We start from the raw sequence: 25,743 nt of genomic DNA, 5'->3' as shown, positions 1-25,743 counted from the left end.
AGGAATTCAGCAGTTTCAACCAGTCCTTGCATGCATTCACATCATTGATGTAACTATTTCAAATGCTTATGGCTGGAAGACTTAACGTGGTCTGACAGTCAATGGGATTATTTATTTATTTTATTTTTTATACCCCATTTTTCTCTCCCATGGGCACCCGAAGTGGCTTATCACATTGTCCCTCCTCTCTGCTTAACCTCACATCAGCAACCTGGTGAAGCAGATTAGACTGAGAGACTGTGACAAGACCAAAGTCACTCAGCACATTTCAATAAGCAGAACAGGGATTCAAACCATTTTGTCCCAGGCCCTAGTTCAACACTCCAACCGCTACACTGTGATGGCTCTCTACAACAGTACAACGAGATAAAGAGGCCTCTGTACATATAGACATGAACTTTGATTCAATTTAGCATTTGTTGTCTGCAACAATGACTTTCTCATCTCCTCATCCAGATGTAGCCCAATATGCCCAGGACAGGGGACCTCAGGAACTGAAGTGGGAGGACAGCAATGGCAGGTGGTAAACAAATAGGTTGTGCTCTGCAGGCAGAAATCTTTCTCACATAAACGCTCTAGAGATCCCTTGGCCGTCTTCGGTGCCAATATTTGATCATTTCAGCCCACGCTTTGGGGAGGAGATTGACAGGACCCTGCGATCAGTTGGGCCCACCACATGTCCCTTGGACCCATGCCCATTGTGGCTAGTAAAGGCCAGTACCGAGGGGTTGCGGTCCTCGCTGGAGGCCATTGTTAACCTATCCTTAGGTTCCGGGGGTTTTCCTGGGCCATTAAAGGAAGCTGTGGTTAGGCCTCTTTGAAAGAAACCATCACTGGATCCAACCGACCTGGTCAATTACCGCTTGGTTTCAAACCTCCCGTTTCTGGGAAAGGCGATTGAGCAGGCGGTGATGGAACAGCGGCAGGGCTTCCTGAAGGATGTCTCGGCCCTAGACCCCTTCCAGTCCAGGTTCCGTCCAGGACATGGGACGGAGACGTTGCTGGTCGCCCTCACAGATGATTTTCGTAGACATCTGGATCGAGGCGGCTCGGTGCTGCTGATATTATTGGATCTGTCGGCAGCATTCGATACAATCGATTATGATCTTCTGACTCACTGACTCACCAATGTGGGGATACAAGGGGCTGCCTTACAGTGGCTTGTCTCTTTTCTCCACGGTCGGGGACAGAGGGTGGTGCTTGGGGAGAAATTGTCATCCCGCCACCCTTTGGTGTGCGAGGTCCCACAGGGAGCAATACTCTCCCCATTATCGTTTAACATCTATATGTGCCCCCTTGCCCAGTTGGTACAAAGTTTCGGACTTGGGTGTCATCAATAAGCAGATGATACCCAGTTGTATCTGATGATGGATGGATGGCCTGGCTCAGCTCCAGATGTCCTGGAACATGCTTTTGCAGCCGTGACCGGTTGGTTGAAGCAGTCGGCTGAAACTGAACCCGATGAAGATGGAGGTCCTGTACTTGAGCCACAGGGACTCCGGCTCCCGGCCCTCAATGGGGCACCATTAGTGCCAGTTCCGAGGGTTAAGAGCCTGGGGGTGATCTTGGATGCCTCCCTGAAAATAGAGGCACAGGTCACAGTGGTTGTCAGGTCCTCTTTTTTCCATCTGCGGCAGACCAGGCAACTTGTCCCTTACCTGTTAACCCGTGACTTAACTACAGTGATCCAAGCAATGGTCATCTCTAGGCTAGATTACTGTAACTCACTCTACGCAGGGCTACCCTTGAGCCTGACCTGGAGATTACAGCTGGTACAAAATGCAGTGGCACATGTTATTACAAGAGTGCCAAATAAGGCACATATATAACATCGTTCTTACGCGAGCTGCATTGGTTGCCTGTGGAGTACCGGGTTAGATTCAAGGTTCCGATATTGACCTATAAGGCCCTGTGCGGACTGGGACCAGCGTATCTACGGGACTGTCTCTCCCCATATATTCCCTGGAGGACACTCCGATCAGGGGACAAACAGCTGTTGGTGGTCCCTGGCCCCATGGAGCCCTGCCTAGCCTCGACTAGAGCCAGGGCCTTTTCGGTCCTGGCTCCCACCTGGTGGAACACTGTCTGCCGAAATCAGGGCCCGGCAGGATTTACTATCCTTCCACCGGGCCTGCAAGACAGAGTTGTTCCACCAGGCATATGGCTGAGACTGGACCTCCACCGGCCTGAAAAAAGGGGTGTATAAAATCTTAACCCTCCCTGTGAAGGCTGTCCACCATCCTGTTTTAAATGTGTATGGATTTTATTGTATTTTAATGTGTTGTTTTTATTGTGTTTTGTATTTTAATATGTTGTTATCCGCCCTGAGCCCGCTCACAGGGAGGGTGGAATAGAAATTTGAAATAAATAAATAAATCTATTGTATCCAAGCCTCTACATGGTGTGCTGGATGGCTGAACAATTTTAAATATGGAAATGCTATTTGAATCCATTGACAAATGTATGAAATGTGTTGTGATATTCATAAAAAGATTTAACACCATTAACGTATACAGATAACATGCTTAACATTCAAAATACAATGGAAAATGTCATTGTTTTTACCTGTATAGGAAGAGATCTTTGGCGAGACGCTTGGGCCCAATGATTTTGAAGATAATCTCATATGTCTCAAGAGCCTTCCGGTGCACCCCACCTGGCAAGGCAGGATGAAGGCATTGTGCAAGGCGCTTTCCTACAGTCAGCTTTTTTGGTACTACTTGATACTTTGCATTGTTGTGTAGAACCTAACAGGAAACATTTTGATTCATTGTAAGTGCTACAACGACCCATTTCAAGAAGAAACCAACAATTTATCCAGTTGCATCTATATCTTATACATGATGCATTAGGACCTATTACAACGCAATCTAATATAGCGTACTATATCCCTAAATATTAAACGCCTAAGGCACAAAACAAAGCAAACAGTATTACAAAATTAATTTACATTACGCCAAAGAGCATATAAACAAATGCACAGGACCACATACTGGCATAAAAGAATACTCCAATTACCAGGATCAGTAGGGCTGCAAGTAGGGTTGCAAAGCACAGCCTTGCAGCTGGCAGATGAGGGATGTAGAGAATTCTGTATTGCAGGGAGGGTAACCGGCATCCCGCGCACAATGTTGTCACTTCTGGGATGAATTGGAACTCATATTATCCTGCCAGAGGGCGCTCTAGCACGCATGCTAAAACACTATGGTTTAACTGTAGAGCTTTGGGTGAATGCTAGAGTATCATCCAGTGTGATCACATCACTTCTGGGTTGCACCAGAAGTGACGTCATTGTTCCAGGGATCCCAGCACAATACACACCTACATTTCATCTGGGCATTTTCTCCCACCACCAAGTTGAGTGGCCATTGGCACTCCCAGAGGGAAGATGGCAACCCTACCAGCAGCCTTTTTATAGAAAAACAGTCTTCTGAATATATTTATTCATTAATATAAAACACATGTTTAGTATTTGCCCTTTAATTAGATGGACTTAAAGAAGCTAGCCACATCTTTTAATTTTTTAATATTAATTTTTATTTGAAAAAAAGAATAAAAATTAAAACAAGCCTCATACAACTAAAAATAAAAGTATGACTGTACTGTGAAATCTACTCATAAGCAGGGCTTTTTTCTGGGAAAACAGGTGGTGGAACTCAGTGGGTTGCCCTTGGAGAAAATGGTCACATGGCTGGTGGCCCCGCCCCCTGATCTCCAGACAGAGGGGAGTGGGCAATCTCAACTCCCCTTTGTCTGGAGATCAGGGGGAGGGACCACCAGCCACGTGACCATTTTAAAGAGGTTCCGGAACTCCGTTCCACCGCATTCCAGCTGAAAAATGCCCTGCTCATAAGCATCTATTAAAGGTTTCCAAATATGTAAAATATGTCCATCCACAGTTGTATGTATGCCATATGTTTGAATATTGTTAAAGTTCTAAGGTCCTCAATCCATTGAATTATAGGAGGTGGGCATTTGTCTTTACAATGTTGCAATATAAGTCTGTGAGGCGCTGACCCACAAGACGCAGCCTCCCCGCCTTCCGCCGTCCTCCTCGGCCCCGCGGGGGCTCACTCCCACTGCCTCAGACTTGGCAGGGATGGCGGTTGCGCCACCAATACTCGTCTCCTGCCCGTCAGCCTTGGAGCCACGCTCTCTCTCTCTCTCCAATCCGCTCCAGGCCAACTACTCCTCATCAGCTTCACTGGGACCACCCCCCTTTATAGTGCTGCCACTTCCCACCTCCCGTGTCCTCCACCACTCCCCGCTGGTGCCCCACCTCCTGGCTCATTCCTCCCCTCCCTCCTCCCTCCTGGTTGGCGTTGGGCCCTGCCCGTCCCCACTGGCACGCCCCCACCTCGTCTGCCCCCAGCCCGCCCTCCTCCCAGGCGCAACCTGTAGGGCCCCACAGTGGCTGGGCTTCCGCCTGTCCATCACACTGGGGAGCCTTCCTCAGCCTCTCCCCACCTGTCCCTGGCCCGTGCGTACGGCAGCCGGGCCCAGCCTCTTCTGGTGGCTTCCGGGTCCGCCCTCCAGCCGGCTGTAGCCTCGCCCAGCCGCCGCCTGGCCTCTGTGGCCCCGCGGCCGCCTCCCCGGGGCCAAGCTCACGGGCCGGGCCGCCTCCCCTGGCTGCCCGCTGTGGAGCCGAGCTGCCGAGCACCCCCCGGGCCTGCACCGCCCTGGCGGCGGCGCCTGCGGCGGTGGCGTTTGCAGCAGCCGCACCTCGCCTGGCTGCTCCTTGGGCGGCGGCGGTGTCTGTGGCGGCAGCAGCCGCGCCTCGCTCAGCCGCTCCGTGGGCTGCTCCCACCACCTGCTCTTTGCCCGTCCTGTCCCCGGGCTTCCCCGGCTCCTGAAGGCCACCTCGCCAGCCGGTAAGTGCAGGGCCTTGGGTGAGGCTGGCTGCGGTGGCTGCAGCTGGGGGGTCCGGGGGGGGGTCGGGCCAGGCCCAGTCCGGGGCAGCAGAGGCCTGCTCCGGACAAAGTCTTTTAGCTACATTAAGGGCATGTTGTTGACCACTGTATAGATTTCAGGATACAGGCAGATAGTTTAAAAGTCCTTAAACACCCTCAAAAATCAATCAGTATTCTAATTCAAAATTAATATGAGTAATAACTTCCTCCCTAAAAGATCAAATAACTAGACATGTCCAAAGCAAATGCTTAAAAGAAGCATCCTGTAAGTTAAAATGCCAGCAATTAGACAATTATTGACTAAAAATGTTCTGTGATATCCAATATACCCTGAACATATTTTTTTGCTGCATAACTCACAGAAGAACACATATAGCACTTATGGCTATATTTTGCTGGTCAAACTCCTTATTCCATTTGTTCCTGAGGCATAGCACATCATATTTATTAACTAACATCAACTATTTCATCCCAATTTTTAGATCTTAATTAGCCTGGAGCAACAGGCTCTATTTTAGCATGAATAGATTCTAGCACACTCTATTTAAAGGGGGGAGGCAGACAGGATGCCTCCAAAAGAGCCAAGGATGGATAATCCACCTGGGAACAATTCCGATAAGTAGTACAAATTAACAAATATTTCAGGTGATATAAACTAAGATCAGGAAAGCCAAATCCTCCTTCATTAAATGGAAGTTGCATCCTTTAGAGAAATCTGAGGTGGTAAGGAGCCCTACATAAATTTCCAAAATAAAGTATTAATTTTGTGAATATACCTGTAGGGTATATGAAAAGGAATTTCATGCAAAACATATATAACTAGAGATGGGCAAGAACCGAAATATGAAACAATGTTCATGATGAACCGAGCTGGTTTGTGGTTTGCGAACCAGCAGTTCGTCAGAGCCCATTTCTGACAAACCGCCACGAACTTTAGGCTGGTTCGTTTGGTTCATTTTTTGGTTCGTCACTGCAGACAGCCTGGCGCCAATCAATCAGTTTCCTAGGCAACAGGGGATGGACTTCCTGCAGACCTTCTGCTGACCCAGAAGTGGCCTTCTGCTGGCCCGGAAGTGACGTTTCAAGAACCAAACGAACCAGTTTGCGAAAGTTCGTGGTTCATGAAATGTGACAAACCACGAACTGCACGGTTCGGTTTTTTCCAGTTCGTGCCCATCTCTCTATATAACTATAACTGTAGATATAATATTCATTTTGAGTGTATTTACTTCACTTCTTAGCAGCAGGTTTAAAATGCCCATCTGTCCAAATCCAAAGATATATCAGCAGTCAACTTACTGAAGTTCAGTGTAATCATATGTCTAATACTTCTAGGAATCAATATTCCAAGAATTTCAAGAATATTTCATGAAAAATGTCCATTAGCAAATAAACTCTACGACATATTGTCTCCCAATGGCATCTATTCAAATTTTCTCCAATTAATCGAATAGCCAGATAAATCACCAGAGATGATAATTATGTTCATTAATATTGGAATAGAAGACTGAGATATATAAAAGATCATCTGCATACAAGATAATTTTAAATTCCAAAGAATTATGTACAAAGCCATGAATGTTATTATTTTGTCTATGCATGTTTAGTATTTTCCCTTTAATTAGATGTTCTTAAATAATTTGGCCACATGGCAGAAAAACCATTTGTCAGCAGCAGCACACACAGAAAGGCTTATTCTACCCTAGTTAAAACAGCAAGCAATTACAAAGAGAGAGAGAGATGCCAAAATTATAAAGCATGCAAGCAAAACAGAATAATACGTGTGAAACTAGGTCCAGTCAGACAGGGTTCCAGGTGTATTCTCATTTGGTAAAAATCAGCCCCCAGTCTAGCATTTGGACCATTTTTTATTAAATCAGCTCAGGCACAACCCCACACTTCCATGTTGCATTGAGAATGACATCGTTTCTGGTGCAACGGAGAAGTGATGGGTTGTGCCAGGGGCCAATTTGGTAAAAATTGGCCCCCAACCTCGCAGTCGGTGTTGATTTTTATTAAATTGGACCCTAGAGCAAGCCCATGCTTCTGCATCGCCCCAGAAATGACGCCATTCCCAGTGCAAAGCGGAAGTGTTCCAGAGCATGCTGCATGCTGTGGGGGTTTCTTAGCCCATTCCTGCATCTTTCTCTCAGCCAGCCAGGTTACAGGTGGGGGAGGCAGCTGGGAGCAGGGAATCCTTCGCCCTCACCAGGGGCCTGTTAGCCCTAGGTCAGATGTGTAGATGAGACACATGGGTGGGGCTGTGTCTCAGTGGCAGAGCATTTCCTTTGCAGGCAGAAGGTCCCAGGTTCAATCTCTGGCATCTTTAGTTAAAAGAATCAGGCAGTAGGTGATGCAAAAAATCACTCTCCAACATCCTGAAGTGCCAAGGTCAATTACAGGAAACAATACTCACCTTGACAGACCAATGGCCTGACTTGTTTTAAAACAGCTTCATGTGTGATCTTTTCCTTAGCACAAAAACTGGACCTCTCAGAATTTGACTGCTACTACACTAAGCAGTAACTAGACCTTCAACTAAACTGTCATATCACTCTTTGAATAATTTGAGGGGAAATATCTAAAGCCTAAGCTTCTATAATAAATAAAATCACTTTTTTTTAAAGCTTCACAAATATTGCACCCAGTTCTCCTAATTCTTCTGAGGGTACCGCCATCATACCTTGTTTAGCTTTCCAAGTGATGAGATTAAATCGGCCCACTCACTGGAGTACTCAAAGCTTTTCAGGGCCTTGTCAACAGCTGCCACATAGTTCCTATACTTGGAGTCACCCAATAGTTCCAGCTCCTCTGCATTCATTCTCCCGCGGAGTTCTGCTAGAGACCAGATTGCATTTCATGTAGTCATTAGCTGAAAAAGAAGTAACACTGGTTTGAATTTCCCAAAAATCATCATTTTGAATGACTGGTAGTTTCTGAATGCCAGGCAAAGAGGTTATGACTACATTAGGCACCAGAAGCTGAAAGTTCAAAAATCCATTATCAAGTTAGTATTTCTGGAAAGAATCTGAGGGACCTTCATTTCTGTGTGGAAAGTTTCACACAATATCTTGTTTAGGTATTAAACATTACAGTGAAAAAGACTGAGTTCCAAGAGAATATTATTTTGTAAAATACTAAGCTAGACTTACAATTGCAACTTACTAAGGTGAACAAAGCCTTTCTGCCATGAATTGTCCCCCATCACCACCACCACCAATATGTAACATTTCTGGTTTTAAAAAAAGACATTTCAGGAAAAACTGAAATATAAAATTGAAACTTTAATTCATTTTACAGATTTAACAACATAAAATCCATCATTTAATAACTCAGCATATAAATGTACTATTTGGCATAATTATGGAATTTAATGGTATAAACGCCTTCATTTTCTATAAGAAAAACTGCAAATATCTCCAGTACTTTTAAGAGAGAGATGGAAAGTGCTGCTCTTTACGCTACCCTAGTACATGCATTTCAATGTCTTCCTTCTCAAAGACAGGAAAAAATAGGTAGGACTGCCAATAAGTTTGGATATTAAACTAAACTTTATAACACTGAAAACACTGAATTCTTCAATAATGTATTATCATTAACACATTATAGTAGATTAACATCTTCTTGAAAATATGTTGTAAAAGTCAATATTATATAGAGGAATTTTATCTAATGTGGTAGACTGTCTTACATAAAAAATATACTATGCATCCTGAGCAAAACCTTGTCTTAAAGGGGGGAAGCATAAGAATGTGTATGTTCTCCAAAATTTCTCAAATTTTCCATTGGGGAAAAAAAATGAAAAAAGTCTCCCCCCCACCCACCCCAATTTTTTTTTCTGGGCCTTCATATCTCTAATCCTACCCAACAGCAGACAAGACAAATGACTCCAGTTATAGACATTGTAGCTTTCAAGGGAAGAATACGGCACCCAAGAAGAGAAGGGAAAACAGGTTCACTGAACAGGCCCCACAGCTTCTACCTAGCAAAACTAAGGAGGCTGGCTGGCACTGCTACAAGTAGGCATAGGAAGGCATTTGGGAAGCAGATACTAGGAGACATTTGGCTAGTGCCCTAAAAGAGTTCAGGGTGCAGAGATGGTGGCTTCTGAGTGGTATTGTTAACTGCATACCCTACCACCGCTGGAGAAGCGAGATGGAGAGGAAGCATCTGGGAGGCAGCAGAGAAGGATGAAGCATCAGCTTAACATTTTTGCTGTTTTATTATGAATCAAGCAGAGTATATATCACACCATTCTACCAACTCAGCTGCCTAACAGATAAAAACAATAAATAACACTTTTGAAAACAGACACCCAAACTAATTTTATAACTTGGTAATGCCACTCAGCGTAAGGAATAGGGAAGCTAGTCCCCCACCAGGTGCAGGGAATTCCCTGCTCTTACCGTCCACCCCCTGCTCCCACTTACCTGGCCAGCAGGGGAGACCATGGCCAGATTTGGGACAATTCAGGCTCGATTTGGCTCAAATTGGGCCATTGTTGAGCTTGGGAGCACTGCCACACTCTGCAGCGGCCCAATTAAGGCCCGATTCAGCCCCCTGGGGAGCGAGGGGGTGCTCCCAGGGCAGCACATGACCTACGTGATGGTATCATTTCCAGGAAGTGACATCATGCAGGCTGGGAACACGCGTGTGCTCTGAGCGCACATAATGGGGAAAGATATAAGGTAAGTGCCAGGCCTCCGACTTCCCACCTGGGGGCGGTTAGAGGACCTGGCAACCTTAGTAAGGAAAGTGTGAAAGAGATTACTCTACAGCTTGAAAGAATAAAATGTCAGGTGAAGGTATGCAGCTATATTCTACAATAGCAGATGGTCGAACCTTCAATAGCACTGAAAAGAAATTTTTAAAATTTCAAGAAAAATATGCCAGAAAATCCCTTGAATTCACAAAGCTGATGTGTCATTTTGTTAAGGTTTCATAACAGGGCATAAATATAGACTATAGTTTAGAGCCTTCAAAGTGCCATGCAACAGATGGCCATTAGATTCAATATAGAAAAAGCTGAAGCTGTAGATACTTTTATCCCCTAAAAGCCAGTACCTTAGAATGAGAGCACAGACACTGGAGATTCATCAGACAATCGTATCACCTTACTTACTGAGCCTAAAACTGGACACGTAATTCATCTGAAAGCAAAGAAGCTTGTTAGACCATCTCTTTCTTTGTACTATGTGCATTTTCCTCCAACATTTTGTTAATAAGGAAAGAGGCAGAGAAAGAGCATTAATTAAAAAGCTCTCAACACAGCCTCTAGGGGCCATTTCATGCATTATTTTGCATAAGTATGGTTTTTTCTGTAGATGCAGCCATCAGAATGTGGTGGTGGTGTCAGCTTCACTGTCATGCCCTTCCTTCCCCATCCCGTACTTTGTTTTACTCACCCTTCATTTTCCTTATCTACTGAAAGGTTAGAGAAAGAAGAGGAAAGTGCAATCTTGTTTCAATACTTATGCAGCAGAAATGGATGTGAATGCCTAGGAAGAACTAGCTTCACAAATAATCCACTGATGCTCTGTGTTAAGTGGAACTTTGTTATTATTTCTTAGTTTTCTGCAGTAGTATAAAAGGAAGAACATTAAGATAGTCCAAGGGAAAAAAAACCCAAAACCATGATATCAGAAGAATGCAAAATTCAACTGAAATACACAGAAGTTTCTCAAACTGAACAGTTTAAAGGATCAATGGATCAACTGAGTCAGTAAAGTTGAGGACATCCATATAATTTTTCCACAAAATTAAAAAACAAAATAAAATTAAGGCATATTTATCCGTTAATATTTGATAAAGGCACACAAGATCCTAACTAGGACAGGATTGCGCCTCATTATGCAATACAGGCCCTGATTGCACTTCTATGCATAGCAGGAAACAAGAGCATGCCTTATCTCCTCAACTATCCAATGCACCTCCCCTGTTTCCAGCACCAATGTGCATTCAAGAACATAATGGCTGGACAATGCACACAAACCAACATGGTACGCCTATTTTATACAGTTTATTTCTCAAAATATGAGCCACATTGTACTTTCTTACACATGTCCTCTTAAAAAGTTACACACACATCCCTGCATGGATAGCTGGTGGCACTGAAACCACAGCTGGTTCAGCAAGTAGGTGGGACTGCTTGCCCTTGCTTCCCACCATATGAAGTGCAGTACTCATGGCAGGGTCATATCATACAATACAGCCATATGTTTCCTTATAATGAAAAGTATATATAGAGATGGCAGAGATGAGCCAAAAAGATAAAAAAATCTAGACACTGTCTTAGATTCAGAGGCGTTAGTCGTGTTAGTCTGTAGTTGCAAAATAGTAAAAAGTCCAGCAGCACCTTTAAGACTAACCAACTTTATTGAGGCATAAGCTTTTGAGAACCACAGCTATCTTCATCAGATGCAACATGCGTCTTAAAGGCGCTACTATTAGACACTGTCTGCATGTGATCACCAATAACCCAACCCACTACAAGTTGTAGGAAAGTGAAGGAGAGAAGGATGTTGGGAAAGCTGTGCATATGGAGTCTGCCAGGAAGAGAAAAACAGGAAATAATGTGGAGAAGGGGATACAGGGAAAAGTGCAGTACCCCGCTGCAAATTCATGCAGGTTCCTCATCATGAAAATGGGCCCAGCTCAGCCTGCACCACATAATTTGGCAAGGAGAAGCTGCTGGTGGGGAGGGGGGGGCAAGACAAAGGTGGATGGGAAGGAGAGAAGGAAGCAGGAAAAGGGGGAGATGCTATGGGGGGCAGGAAAGGGAAAGAGGACATGTTGGGGGAGAGCATAATAAGATGCCCTCTGCAACTCCTTGTAGCTTCCTACTTGTCATGTCTAATTAAGGAGAGCTATTTGCTAGGGACATTCATGCTGTTTTGAAGAGGGCAGAATGTCAACTTCATTAAAAGGAGCACTCCTTTCAAAAGTTATCATTATACAAATGAACTTTAAACCAATATATTATTTTTCCTATTTAGGAAAGTTGTTTGAACATATGATGAGTGAGCAACTTTTATCACTTCTAGATAACACGTTGACTCTGAACCCTTTTCATTGTGGGTTCCAACTTCTGGGACTAAAACAGTAGCCCTATTGAATGAGTCATGCTTGGAGTATGGTTGCCACCTATCCTTGAGAAAAATGTCCTGCCCCTGATGCAGTTCCATCTACATGAAAGCACTGGGACAGATTGTCTGGGGCTTTGCAGTTGGGTGCTATCAACATGCTGAGGATATCTAGCTTTACTTAGACAACAGTGAATGCCTTATTGGCCCTAAACTTGTATCCAGAAGCCATGGGCAAGTGTATGATGTTAAACAAACAGAAAACAAATTAAGCCCATATGACATTGGTAGGTAAATGTCCTGCACCTTGTTGGCTGGACTGCTTGGGAGTCCATCACTAGTCCAGCCGCTGGCCGCTGAGACAACAGCAGCTGAACCTGGAGCTGGAACAGGTGCTGGAGCACTGGGCTTGTGCCTAGTGAATCAGCTGATCCAGCAATGCAGACTTCTCAAGCTTCAGCCTAAATAGGCTGGGAGATGATCTGGCTCAGCTGCATCTGCTGGCAAGTGTTGGAAATCAAGAGGCTGCACTGTGCTCTGGCCAGGATCCTGCAAGGACTCACTGTTCTCAGCACTCCACTCTGGGCTTAAAGGGAGTTGGTATGCAGACAGTCCAGCACTTGTCCTCAGCCTGGGCCCTCTGCTGCAGCTGTTTCTACAGTGTCGGTGGGTCCTGAGAGACTATCACCGTGGTAATGTCCCATGCCTGGCAGAGGCCAGCAGTGTGGGCTCGCTTTCCGGCTCTGGCAGAGTGGCTTCTGGTAGAGCCGGGGGAGCAGTCAGCAGATGTCTCTGCCGTATCAAGCCCTTCCTGGCCCTGCTGGCCCTCCTGGTCCAGCCCCCTCAGGACTTTCTCCTGAACACTATGGGTCAGGCCCCTCTTGGCTAGAACCCTCTGAGTCAGAGTCATTAGTCTGGTCAGAGGATGGGTAAGCAGGGGTAATGACACCAAACCCCAATAGTTTGAGGATAGTGTTGCCTGCCTGCTTTACAGTAAGAATAAATTATGCAATTAATAAACAGAGCCATGCATTCAGGAGTGCCAAAATGGAAAGTGAATCTCACCAGTGACCCTGATGATCCCAGTTTCTGGAGCGAGGACCAGGTTCTCCCCATCTCAACTGTGTCCCATTCTCTAGGTCTCCAAGAAGTCTGTGCTAGCCAGCCCCTACCTGCACTGTTTTTCTCTGGGTTTGGTTGGTAGCTTCAGAAAACTAGGCTTATGATGGTCACAGTGACAGGAACCAATCAATCAATCAATCAATCAATCAATCAATCAATCAATCAATCAATCAATCAATCAATCAATCAATCAATCAATCAATCAATCAATCAATCAATCAAATACCTTTAATGGCATACATGAATCTAAGACAGCAAGCAAGTCAGTATAAAATTAAATATCAGAAGACAATATATTTATACAAAGCTTGTATGAATCTTAGGCACACCCACTAAAAACTCTGCACCCACTCTAGTAATCACTGTATCATTATCCTTCAACTGAAAACGACAAAAGAATAAATTGTTCTGGTGTTCGATATATATTGGCAACCTCTCAAACAAAATTCTTCGTAACTTATCATATAAATGGCATTACAACATTATATGCTGGATAGTATCTGGGTGGTTGGCACCACACAAACACTGTCTTTCTGAAAAGGGGACTCGCTGGTATCTCTCCTGAAGGACACTGGAGGGGAAGGCATTTAGTCTGGCCAACATAAAGGCCCTACGACAGCCCAGGGTCTCAAGACCATAAAAGCACTGCGGAATTCTGAGAGGAACCATTAAAACACAGTAAGAAGGAGACATGAGAAATACTTTGCTCGCTGCTGATGCACTGCAAACATAATTAAACTTGAGTTAACCAAACAACGGAGTCTACACAAATTGCTCTCAGACTCTACTACTAACACCACACCTTTAAAGAAAGTACCAAGCACCATACCCTGGAAAGTAAACTGCCGAACAAAAGCCTCTCATGCAGAAGCTGTTCCACTAGCTCTCCTCTCAGTAGTTACAGAAGAACATTCAACAGAAGAGGAAAGTACCTTTAGGGATACATAATAGAAGATTAAAAATAACAATAGCTCTGCACAGGTCTTCACATTTTTGAGTACAGAAGATAAACTTCACAGTATTATCTTCTTCACAGCTTGTCATCTGAAAAATGTTTTCACAGTCACCTTACCAAAGGCCTTGGAAAATTAATTTTTCTGCCTGTCACTTCAAATACTAGAAAATCCAGTTTTCTTTCTGTAAAGCACATTCCAGTGACCGCAAGGCCAAGGAGTGATCAATCAGCTTGAAAGCAGTTTGGTTCCCTGGATGCAGTTTTCAAATAAAAAAATAAGCTTTAAGTAAACTTCTGAGTGTGTCTCAGAAGCCCCAGTCAGTTCAATCCTAAACAGAGTTGCCCCCTTCAGGGTAACTTTGTTTAGGATTGCACTGTAAAGAGGTCGGACTGCATGAAAGCTTAAACAATAAATCTGTTAGAGTTTAAGATGCCCTAGAATTCTTCTGTTTTTGCTGCAACAAACTAACATACAAAAAAACCCTTCCCGGAGTACACAGTCAATATTAATATATTTTAATAAATTTATCTATGTGTAAAGTGCAAAAAGTGTGCAATCTCATTAATAAATTACAATAAATATGTCCAGTTTCATCAGAAAATGCAATAAATATAACAATAAATAAGCATATTTGTATAACATCCAACTGGTGAGAAAATACAGTATTCCACGTTAATGCAAATTCAATACAAAAACAGATCATTTGTCTGAAATGCACACTGGTATTCAAGTTAAATCCAAATGGTAACTTCTGCTGTTATGCAATTGCCTGCTGGTGTTTGCAAAGCCGCAAAGCTTCAAAGTGCCTACAGGTTTTGCTGGCATATGTTATCCAATTCCATTTCGTACGTTCACTTCTTCATAGGCATTTCTTCAATACAGCAAATGTTTCAATCAAAAGTACACCACCACCATGTTGGTCTGACGGTCTGCACTTTACACATAGATAAATTTATTGAAATGTATTGATATTGACTGTGTACTCCGGGAAGAGGGGTGTTTTGTTTGTTTCTAAAGTTTCTGGAGCAGCCCCCTGTTGGTTTTGGCAACAAACTAACATGGCAACCCAACTGAAATTTGTTTAAAGAGGGTTGATGGGTCACCAAAAGAAAACTAAAGAGTGTAGATGCTTCAGTAATTTGGATTCAGGATATTGTACAGCTGTTTTTGAAAAATAACAATAGCTATTAGGATGAAAAAACAGTCTAACGTTAACATCTGAACTCTTGCCTATGCTGATGTGTTGCTGTAATCCACACGTAGCTCACCATTGGCCCTTTCTAAGTTGTAACTTGATTAGATCTCGCTTGCTGAGTGTCAGATATCATATACTGTACTAAATTCATCTGTGCAAGTCACTAACTTGACTGTCTTGGTTTTGTCCTTTGGGCATGTACCACAACCTTCTGGCAAAAAGCTTCCTGTCAGAACAACAATATAGTTTTGGGGCTCTTCTGTGATTAAAATCCTCTGCCAGGTTCAGACTACAGTTGATGAACCTACTTCTTGATGAACTGCATGCACATATCAAATTTTGAAGGAAACCAATAGCCTTGACTTCAGGCAAGATTTCGCCTATGTACAACCCCCACTACTTAACACTATGGGTTTCACTATTATAATTCTGTTTCCAAATATCATGTTAGTCTTCCATAAAGCCAAGAACTACCTGGGGATCAAATACATTAGAAAACCTTCTGCTCTGAAAAAGATGGAACAAATGTCAGCTAAGAAGTACACTTCAAAGTACCTTACTGAGCCTGACTTCCTAATAAGTTTGTTTATATCAGTATTTTCTGTGATTGGTGGATAATAAATTACGAACTCATGACATTTATATAGTATTCTTTGAGCATATCAAGCATTTCACACAAATCTTGTCAACAATCCTTATTATGATGCTATAAAATAGGTACTCTTGTTCCCCTCTAGGTTTGTCATTCCCTCAGTGGGAATGGAGGATCCCCCGCCACCAGCCTCTTCCCCCCTTCTTCTCTAGCTGGGATGGGGAAGGTGCAAGAACACTGTGCTAGGGGCAAAGTGCACTCCATCATGCTCCGACTCACCCCTGTACATGCCAGGAATGATGTCATCCCTGGCGTGATGTGGAAGTAAAGGATCACGCTGAGGGCCAATTGAGCGAAAATTAGCCCCAAATTTAGGGCAAATACACCCTCATGCGACTCTCCCCAATGCCCCCCATCTCCTGGTTTGCTCCCTGAGAGACCTGGCAACCCTATTCCCCTCAGAAGAAGGGCTAAAGGAGACTACCTATGTCAACATTAAATTTGAACTGGAACTTCTTGGCTCACAGTTGTACAATGCAATCCTTTTTGTTTATTCACATTATTTATAGTCTGCCATTCTCACTGAGACTCAAGGAAGGATTATACAGTGTAATCAATAAGTTAAATAGCTGGGACATTAAACAATAAACAATGCAATAGGGTATGGATTACAGAAATTTGTAAACAAGCAGAAATTCTATATAGAGCTGAAACAAAATAGAAGCAAATAAACATGACATGTTAAAAGACAAACAATCAAGTAGGAAAATATTTACAGCAACAGACAGTTCGCAGTAGTATAGTCTTCAGTACCTATCCCTTTTCCAAAACATCTCTCTGAACCATTTCCTTACAATTCAGCCCTCCTATCTGTGTAAATAAGCCCTACTGAATAATTCAGTCTTTGCACAGTTTGTGGAAAGCCAGGAGAATGGTGGCCCACCTAACCCCATCAGGCAGGTTATTCCATAAGATGAGGGCCACAACAGAGAATATGCATGTATGAAGTTGTTAATTTTGCCCATTTGCAGGATGGTACCTGTAGAAGGCCCTGTTCAGATGAGTAAAGCTGATGTGGCAGAGCATAAAGGAGACACATTGTCTTGCAGATATGACTGACCAAGGCTATGAAGGACATTGCATGTGATAGCCGAAACCTTGAACTGAGCCCAGAATGAACATTAACTTAGAACTTACTCTCAGTGCAATGTGTGCAGGATTTCAGCCGTAACCACTAAACTATATTAGCTGATTACTAGCCATTTAGAACATTCATTTGTTCAATTACAATTCTATATGAGGAAGTACCCATAAATTCTTGACTGAAACAATGGTTTGGTCACCATTCTTCATTCTTACAACATCAGCTAAACAATGGCATATTCTTCAAGTGAATACAGGAAAGGCATAAAGACAAAAGGGCTTTTAAGAAAACCATTCCAAACAATGTACCTTCTATACACAGTAAGACTTTTTTCCAAACTACACATAAGAATGGATAGAATGCTTGTATTATGTCAGCCTTTAAAGATAAGAGCTGAACACCTGTTTACTTTCCTACTAACAAACCTGTAGCTTTAAAACACGTTTATTTATTCTAATTACTAATAATGACAGGATAATAGTGGACTGTGTAAGCAATTTTCCCAAAGCATGTTGTGGCCTGATAGAAATGCAACTATTTCTGCAAGTCTGGAAATATTTATAGTTGCAGATTGTAGGACTCTCTTTCATAAAAAGGATAAGGCATACTTTTCTCACATTTACATCTTAACAACTTCTCTAACGGCTATCATGCCAACATCTTTTATTAGGATTACAAGTATAGCTTGCCTTTCCTGAGACCAGGAGGAGGCAAGGAACCAGCTAGGCTCTCCGTGATCATGCACAGACGGAGCCCCGCATCTAGAGACCCTTCCCTCCAAATTCCAGTTGTCATCACTGAGGCCTTGTGAGCCAGGCACCTTCTGTCCTAAACTCTCAGCTCCACCTCCAGTTTCTGACTACCATAATTGAGAACATCAGATGGAGAGGAAACAGCAGACAGGCACTCCTCCACTGCAGCATGACCGACTGTATTCATAAAGAGCTTTTATATTTTCTAATGTTTTTATCTTTTCTTAATGTAAATAGACTGTCTTGAAAACACTTGTGACAAAAAGATACATATATTTATATGAAACAGTGAAGAAATGATACACAGACCTATGTTGCAATATCAGTTTGAAGAATATTGTCAGTTTTATTGAACACTGCTTTTTCCTATTCTTAAAAAAGAGTCTTATAGTCGCTACTGGACTCTTGCTCTTTTTTACTGCTACAGACAGACGGACACGGTTACCCATCTTGATACTTTTCCTACCCTTGCAAATAAACTCTGCAAGAGCAAATTCTATACTAGGAGAAAGGAACCACAAATAGAGTAACTGGGCATAGTCCTGAATTTAATTCTGACAACTAGCAAAGAGAGCCTCTGACAGACTCTGCCACAACAGGAACTACTTTTTAAAAGCCACTAGCAAAGCAGAGAGGGCCCCTTTTAAAACATCTCCAGCAGGTTACATCTACTGAGATACAGCCATTGGTGGACGAGAGGTTAAGAAAAGCCTGTGCTTTTCCCTTATGAAACCTGCTTGCTAGGCAGCAAGTCCAAAAGGCAAGCATTTATTTGCTTATGCTGAGCAGCTGCTTCATCATCCCCCTCACTACCTAACAGAGATTCTAACTACCTAACAGAGATTCTGTTGGAGTTCCCTGCCTATGCAGCTCACCGGACGTTCCCTGTAACAGAGCCAACATATGGGCAAAGTAAGGAAACAGATACATGTAGGGAGGGATGGGATGGAGTTTCAGCTGTTTCATACATTGGGAAGAGCAGCTAAAGGAGTCTTGCATGGCTGGGCCCTGCAGCCTTTATTCAGTTCAAACATGGGCACAACTAGAAATCTATAAACTTTACACTAGCTTTCAACTCGCTTTCCATTTTCAGTGTTATCAGAGTTGGACCGTTAAACCAAAAGAAGTGATTTAACAATAAAGATTTTTTTTTTGGAAGCCCATCTCTTTCTTTGCTTTTCTCTTTTTCTAGGCACACGTTGAAGTAAGAAACTTTTAGTATTCAGCTCAGCTTGTTCAATTTATTCAGTAGTTTGGAATTTTCTCATATGTCACAAATTTACTAGAACTGACACACATTATTTGAAAATTGATCATTTTCCTCCATTTTTTCTCCTAGTCTTGCTTAGTGACAAAGAACAACTTTGATGGTGTGGAATTTACAAAACAATAGATCTCAAATCTGCCATTATGCACTTTATTCTAAGCAATCACAAAAGCTTCTTGATAGCCTGATTCTGAGTTCTCTTTAATATGTAGTAAGTGCCACTACTGTCTTGCAACCTCATTCATTCCTGAGCAAGGATTGTGAAATGATTTCCTAAGCAAGTAACGTGATTTTTCCAACATCCAAGTGAAGGTCTTCAACTGCTCATCGTTTACAAACCAACCATTGTTTACTTGTAAGAGGCTTTTTTATACAGTGGTGGGAAAACAACCACTACCCAATACTCTTGCTGTTGATTACAAAGCAAATATAGAAGTACAGTTTAATGATTGGTAAGACCCTTCACATTGTATGCTATTTGTCTAACACAGTTCATTTTATTTTATTTCCATTTTCAAGGTGTGATATAATGGCTAGAGTGATGGACTAGGATCTGGGAGCCGCAGGTTTGAGCCCCTGCTGTGCCTGAAACCTAGCTGGGTGACCTTGGGCCAGCCACACTCTCTCAGCGTAACCTAGCACAACCAGGTTGTTATGAGGATAAAACAGAGGAAAGCAGAACAATGTGAGCCACTGTGGGTTCCCAACTGGGGGAAAAGGTGGGGTATCAATGAAGTAATAACACTATGCCTGTGATTTACAGTGTGTCATTCCACATACTCATAACTAATATTAGACATCTTCTACAATAACTTCTGAGATTACTGTTAGGCAACTAAAATTGCATTCTCTTCAACTGCCACCCTGAGCCCATTTGTGGGGAGGGCGGGGCATAAATCAAATCAAATCAAATCAATCAATCAATAAACTGTCAATATATCAAAAATATCACTGAAGGTTTATGTATTTTCAAGAGTCTATGATGCAGCAGGATTATTATTCATGTATTAAAAAACAAGGCCTTCAAGCCCCAATTTATTTATTTAGCAGGAAGGTGCATTGGAAAAACACATCCTTTTGCTAGAAGTAGAATAATCAATAAAAGAGATTATTGTGTTCTTGGATTTTTAAAAAATTTACTTTTGAATTAGTACAGCTGTAAAAAACTGCTATAAGCAAATAACCTGCCATTTATTCATATACCAGCAATTTTCACAGTAGCTGATTTGTAAAGCCTGGGTGACTGATTCACATGATTTGTGAATGATAATTAGAAAAAAACTGAATAGTAATTAAAAGGAAAAATAATACACTTAAATGGAAAGGACAGCCTAACCCTATCCATTGTTAGTCTTCAATCCTATGCACTCTTACTTGGGAGTGAGAGCCATTGAAATCAATGGGAGTAATTTCACAGTAAATATGCACAGGATTGCACTGCATATTCAGAAACCAATAATGAAATGCTCCCGATGCTTTATCTAAAACTCTGGTAATACAATACAATAGTATTGTACAATACAACAGCAATAGCAAATGAAGAGCATTGTGTGAGTGCAGTTCTGGATTTGCCACAACATTTGTATTTTACCACACAATACCAGAGTTTTAGATAAAGCATCAGGAGCATTTCATTATTGGTTTCTGAACGTGTGGGTGTGTTTGAGTAGAAATACTGTACAATTGGCCACTGAGGAAGGCCTTAGGGCCAAAATGTGTATGGTTGGTCTTTAGGTTGTTCATTGCACTGTACCACGGTCAGGTTTTGTGTCGGTTATTGAACTGTACCACCATCTGTGTGTGGAGAACGTTTTAGCAATTTGCAGCATATGCATGGAGCCTGCCATTCAGGTGTTATGTTTTAAACTAGTTTTTAACCTATATTTTGTGCACATTTATAATAAATACTCTCTTGGAATATATTTTACATTTTAGGTTGTAATCTAACCCCTCTATTTTTCCCCTTAATTCTAATAAAACATAGGATTGGATTCAAATTTCCTCAGAGGACAAAGGAAAGCCAAAGATCCACATAACTGCAGGAGATTCAAAAGTGAGTCGTATCATAATGTTGATTATTGACTATCATAGGTAGTTATCTTATCTCTTCAGCAATTTGTATTTTAAGCTTCTAAGAAAAAGCTTATCTACTCTGAAATCCAATCAGTGATAAGCATTACTATAGTTAACCTCTCTAGTACTTTTAGTGTGCAGAGAGTAGCTTGAAATCCTTATCCCACCTTTCTTATAATGATTTATTCACATTTTAGATATGTGATACTGAGAGATCTGCCCACTCTTTATCACAAAATCATATGAATTCATCATATGTTCCCCCAGCTTTCTGTAATGGAAGACAGATCTGCAAAAGCTATCACTTGCCAACAACATTGTTTTTCAAGACCCAAACAGGAGGATATTTACATACATGGAAGAAATCAGACATGTGATCCTAAGCATTTCTATTCAGAAGTAATTTCCACAGAGCTCAATGGTAGTATCTCCAAGTATACATAGGATTTACAGCCTTAAAATAGCAATTTACAAAAATCAGAAAGCGAACACTCCAATCTTTCTAGACAATGGCTCTTTAATTTTAGTATTTCTATAGTTTTTTTTAATCCAGAAGATGCTTAATTAAGAATATTTTATCTCTGCTATTAGGGTGTGTTTCCTATATTGGCTTTCCTCCATTGAACTCTGCTGCTTGACTCATAAGTAGTGTTTTGACAACTGTGTTCTTTAAATCTGAGCCAGCATTTGAGACTGCCCTCATCCAGTCCAGGATTTGGTGTGGGCAGGGACAGGGGAAGGAAGTTGTGGTAACTGCAGCTACAAAGTGGGAAGGAATGGAGACTGATTAAAACTTAATTAAATTAAAACTTAATTAAATTAGAACCCATCTCACTGATGCTTCCCTCGCATATTCAGTAAAGATCCACCACAGACTTTGCAAGGGATTTTACACAATAACATTCATTTCAACAGGCATAGTTACTAATATCTATTCGAATAAACTATCCATAAAAACAATCAACCCACCCACACAAATATTTATGCTGCCCTTCTTCTAAGGAATGCAGGGGCAGCATACATCACTCTCCCTCCTCCAATAACCCTGTAAGGCAAGCTATGCTGAAAGAGAATGACTGGTCCACAGTCACTAGCAGGCTTTGTGGCAGTATGAGAATTTGAGCATGGGTCTCCCTGACCCTAGTGTGACACTCTAGTCACTGGCTTATCATAACTGGGTTGTCAAGAATAAAATCAGTGAAGCAAACACTACTTTATTGCAGAAGACCAAAATATGAAAACAGATAAGAGATTATGAGAGAGAAACCTGAATGAATTAACTCGAAACAGAATGCAAAATGCCACTTACCATAAAAACACATTATTAGATTTCAGATAAATCAACATTGAAAAAATATAAGGTTTTGATTCTTTTTAAATCCACACATTCAAGATTTCATAAGGTAGGTTAGTAACTCCAGGAAAGCTTTGAACTATTATGTGATACCAACAATCCGCACTTTGGTCTGAAGATAACTTTTTAAAAACTCTTTCACTATGAGCCTCTGAGTTTGTACATACAAATCCACAGGTGGCAGTTATTTTAAAACAATTAGGGCACAGAACAAAAGGACAATAATTCAAGAGGAGTTTTTACTCAGATAGGAGGGCTGTAAGATTAGGAAGCAGTCTCAAAGAAATGCATCTGTAAAGGAATAGGGAGGGACTATAGACTTTATTACTATTGCTGTAAGTATGCTCTTACTGGGTAGTCCCTATGTTGCTTAATACATCAATCTTAGAACTGCTTATGCTCTGTTTCAGCATTTCTTGAGCTCTGTATTGGATTTCTGCTGGTTTTAAATCTTTTAAGAGAGCCAGTTTGGTGTAGTGGTTAAGAGCGTGGGACTCTAATCTGGAGAACCGGGTTTGATTCCTCACTCCTCCACTTGAAGCCAGCTGGGTGACCTTGGGTCAGTCACAGCTTCTAGGAGCTCTCTCAGCCCCACCCACCTCACAGGGTGTTTTCTTGTGGAGATAATAATAGCATAGTTTGTAAACCACTCTGAGTGGGTGTTAAGTCATCCTGAAGGGCGGTATATAAATCAAACATTATTGTTATTATTATTAAAAATTTGTATTTATACACCCTATTACACGGTTATTGAAATGTCTTTGAAATTGACTTTACTGAGCCACACTGAGTAATCCACCTTGAGTCTCCCTGAGAAAGATGGGCTATAAATAACATTAATAAATAGTATTTTGTACACAGACGACAATTTCCATTCTCCCCTTTCCCACAGCAATGTACCACGAATAGAGATAGGGCAGGGGAAAACTGCAGTCCATTCATGAAAGCAGAACGGCAAGGAATAAAAAAGGAAGTGGAGAGGTAATTATGTTAGGTGTATCTTGAGAATGTACTAGGTGAGGGAAAAGAGAGACGATACCAACCCTGCGGTCTGAAAGCCTTTCTGCCCTGCACTCCCAATATTTCCAGCCTCTCAGTGTGCGTGTGATGGGGGGAAAGTCTGCCAGAGAAACGAGAAAGGGAGAAGCATCGGCGGCAGGTAAGAGGGATCTTGCCTGAGCATCTCTGGCCGAAGAAGTGTTATGAGGACCTCCCTCTCCCTCTCCCGCCCCTACTGAGACTACCGCCGTAGAGGAAGGAAAGAAGGGCGTCGGGGCGCCGTCCCCCCACCAAAGCCGCGGCTCGAAGGATCGAGGCCGAGGGAGGAGCGCAGGCGAAAGGGGTTACCTTGGCGTCCCGAGCCGGAAGAGCTCCGCCGCCGAAACACACCGGAGAGGGCACTGACAGCTCCCAGAAGGCAGCGCGGCCCGCGTCCTTCCCTCTCGCGCTGCCCGCCTCGCTGCGCACTGCAGCGCCTTCTACCGGCCCGTGTTTGAATAGCGCGTCTTTTCCTCTTGGTTCGGAAGGGTACAGAACTGCGTTCCGCCCGGCGCGTCTTGCCTTTCATGTCCCTCGACCTGCTCCTTTCCCTCTACACAAAATGTCTGCACGGTCTATTCTTTTTCCTCTGGGAAACGGACTGTCGGCAGAAATTTAATAAAACGTTGGCTCGCTTTTATAGGTGGTCACAAGACTCCAGCGTATTTTCTTTGCGTGATCTCCTGAGGCAGAAGAGCGCTCATGCCCGGCAAGAGAAACTAGTGATACACTGCAATCCTACTCAGAGGTACTCCGGTATAAATCCATCCAAATCAATGGCCTTAGACTGGAGTAACTCTGCCTAGGATTGCATGGCTAGCGTCCTGAGCGGAAACAAACAACAGTAACACCTCAGAACACTTAAATATTTTAAGCGGAAACAAAAGTATTTTCTTCTTTCGCCAGATAAACGTTAATGGGTGTTCATGAGGTGTGTATATGAGCTTATGAAGGGACAGAGTCCTCAAGCGCAGGATCGTAAAGTCCAGGAATTAAAAGGTGAGATGACATTTGGTAAAATGCATTTTAAAAAAATACACCCACAGCGGCAGTAGCTGTCAATACCCCTCCAGCTTTGACCGAACTCGTTCAACCCTCGAGCTGTCTTCAACTACCTAGGTGAAGAGGGCGCTGTGGCAGAGGAGCGGCGGGATCTCTTCGCGTCGGTCGATGTCGGCGTGCAGAGACTTCCTGCGCCGAGCTTCAGCCGTGCTCCTTCGCACATGGGTCATTCCCCGGGCAGCTCCGCATCTGTCCTTCCTTCGGCCCGGGCTTTCCCTTCCAGGCCCCGTCCTGTCCTCATGGCGCCTGCGGCCTTCTTGGAGATTAGGCAGAGGATGCAGAGCGGGTTGCTGATCATCCGGTATTTCTTTGCAACTCTTTCCGCGCGCCCCTGTCGACTCCTCTCCCCTCAGTCTGGGTGGGCCGGCCGGAGGGTCCCCCTCATCGGCTTCCTGCGAGATTCCGCTTGGGTTACCGGAGTCCCGGCGCCAGGGATTGCGTCGGAATGGAGTTTGGGTGGGGTGAGAAGAGTCTGAGAGAAAAGCGCAGCAGGCATCTGTTTATTTACCCAGTGTTAGGAAGCGTGCCAGGCCCTTGACGCGGAGCCAGGGGCGCGAAATACACGGGGCCCTGCCCCTGCTGCCTCCCGGAGCCGAGGCGAGCCCATGCAGAGAAAGGGAAGAGAGAGACCAGAGAAGGGCATGGAGCGACGAGGCATGCCTTGGGAACGGGGATGAAACGAACAAACACTCCCCCTCCCCAAAAGGGTTTTTTGAGGACGGATCCAAAGGGCAGGAGGTGGCGGGTGGCCAGGACGCTGCGCCCATGCGGAGAGCGAGGGAGAATGGGTAGAGTCCATGAAGGGAGCAGGAAAACTTTTGACGAAGAGAGCTGTGGCTCTCGAAAGCTTATGCTACGATAACGTTGGCTAGTCTTAAAGGTGCTACTGGACTCTTTACTACTTTGCTACTGCAGACTAACACGGCTAACTCTTCTGGAAACCTTTTGCTCTGTCTGGGGAGACTCTGGGAATGTAATCAGTTGTGAGGGGGAAAGATCTGCTTTTGGAAACGGTCTCTCAGTCAAGAAAAAATGTTCTTAAGAAAATCAGGGTTTTTTATAGGAAGGTTTAAGCCCTTTGATCTGATATATATTCTGGTTGTTGCTAGATATCTGTTGTGAAGAAAGCACTCTGCACAGACCACAGAGCTTTCTTTTTTGTTCTGCATTATTCTGAAGGTTGAGCTGGGATTATA

The 25,743-nt window shown here is 43.1% G+C and overlaps 2 protein-coding genes across 3 annotated transcripts in view; one reads left to right on the top strand and one right to left on the bottom strand.

Annotated features, from left to right (window-relative positions):
• DOP1A (DOP1 leucine zipper like protein A) overlaps nt 1-23,828 on the bottom strand; it is an 81,527-nt gene extending 57,699 nt beyond the window's left edge. Inside the window, exons 1-3 of the mRNA XM_055000532.1 lie at nt 23,795-23,828; nt 7,594-7,782; nt 2,566-2,747 (exon numbers count right to left, since the gene is read on the bottom strand). Coding sequence (XP_054856507.1) covers nt 2,566-2,747; nt 7,594-7,731 — 320 coding nt within the window. The 5' untranslated portion in view covers nt 7,732-7,782; nt 23,795-23,828. The remainder of the gene's footprint in view (nt 1-2,565; nt 2,748-7,593; nt 7,783-23,794) is intronic.
• An 850-nt stretch (nt 23,829-24,678) lies between these two features.
• Nucleotides 24,679-25,743, top strand: part of UBE3D (ubiquitin protein ligase E3D) — an 85,295-nt gene continuing 84,230 nt past the window's right edge. For both annotated transcript variants that reach the window (XM_054999967.1, XM_054999887.1), the window contains exon 1: nt 24,679-24,848. In XM_054999967.1, coding sequence (XP_054855942.1) covers nt 24,709-24,848 — 140 coding nt within the window. In that variant the 5' untranslated portion in view covers nt 24,679-24,708. The remainder of the gene's footprint in view (nt 24,849-25,743) is intronic.

The sequence above is a fragment of the Eublepharis macularius genome, chromosome 1 (assembly GCF_028583425.1).
Source record: "Eublepharis macularius isolate TG4126 chromosome 1, MPM_Emac_v1.0, whole genome shotgun sequence".
Classification (NCBI taxonomy): domain Eukaryota; kingdom Metazoa; phylum Chordata; class Lepidosauria; order Squamata; family Eublepharidae; genus Eublepharis; species Eublepharis macularius.
The sequence above is the reverse complement of the archived record's forward strand: the minus strand, read 5'-3'. Positions and strand labels throughout refer to the sequence as shown.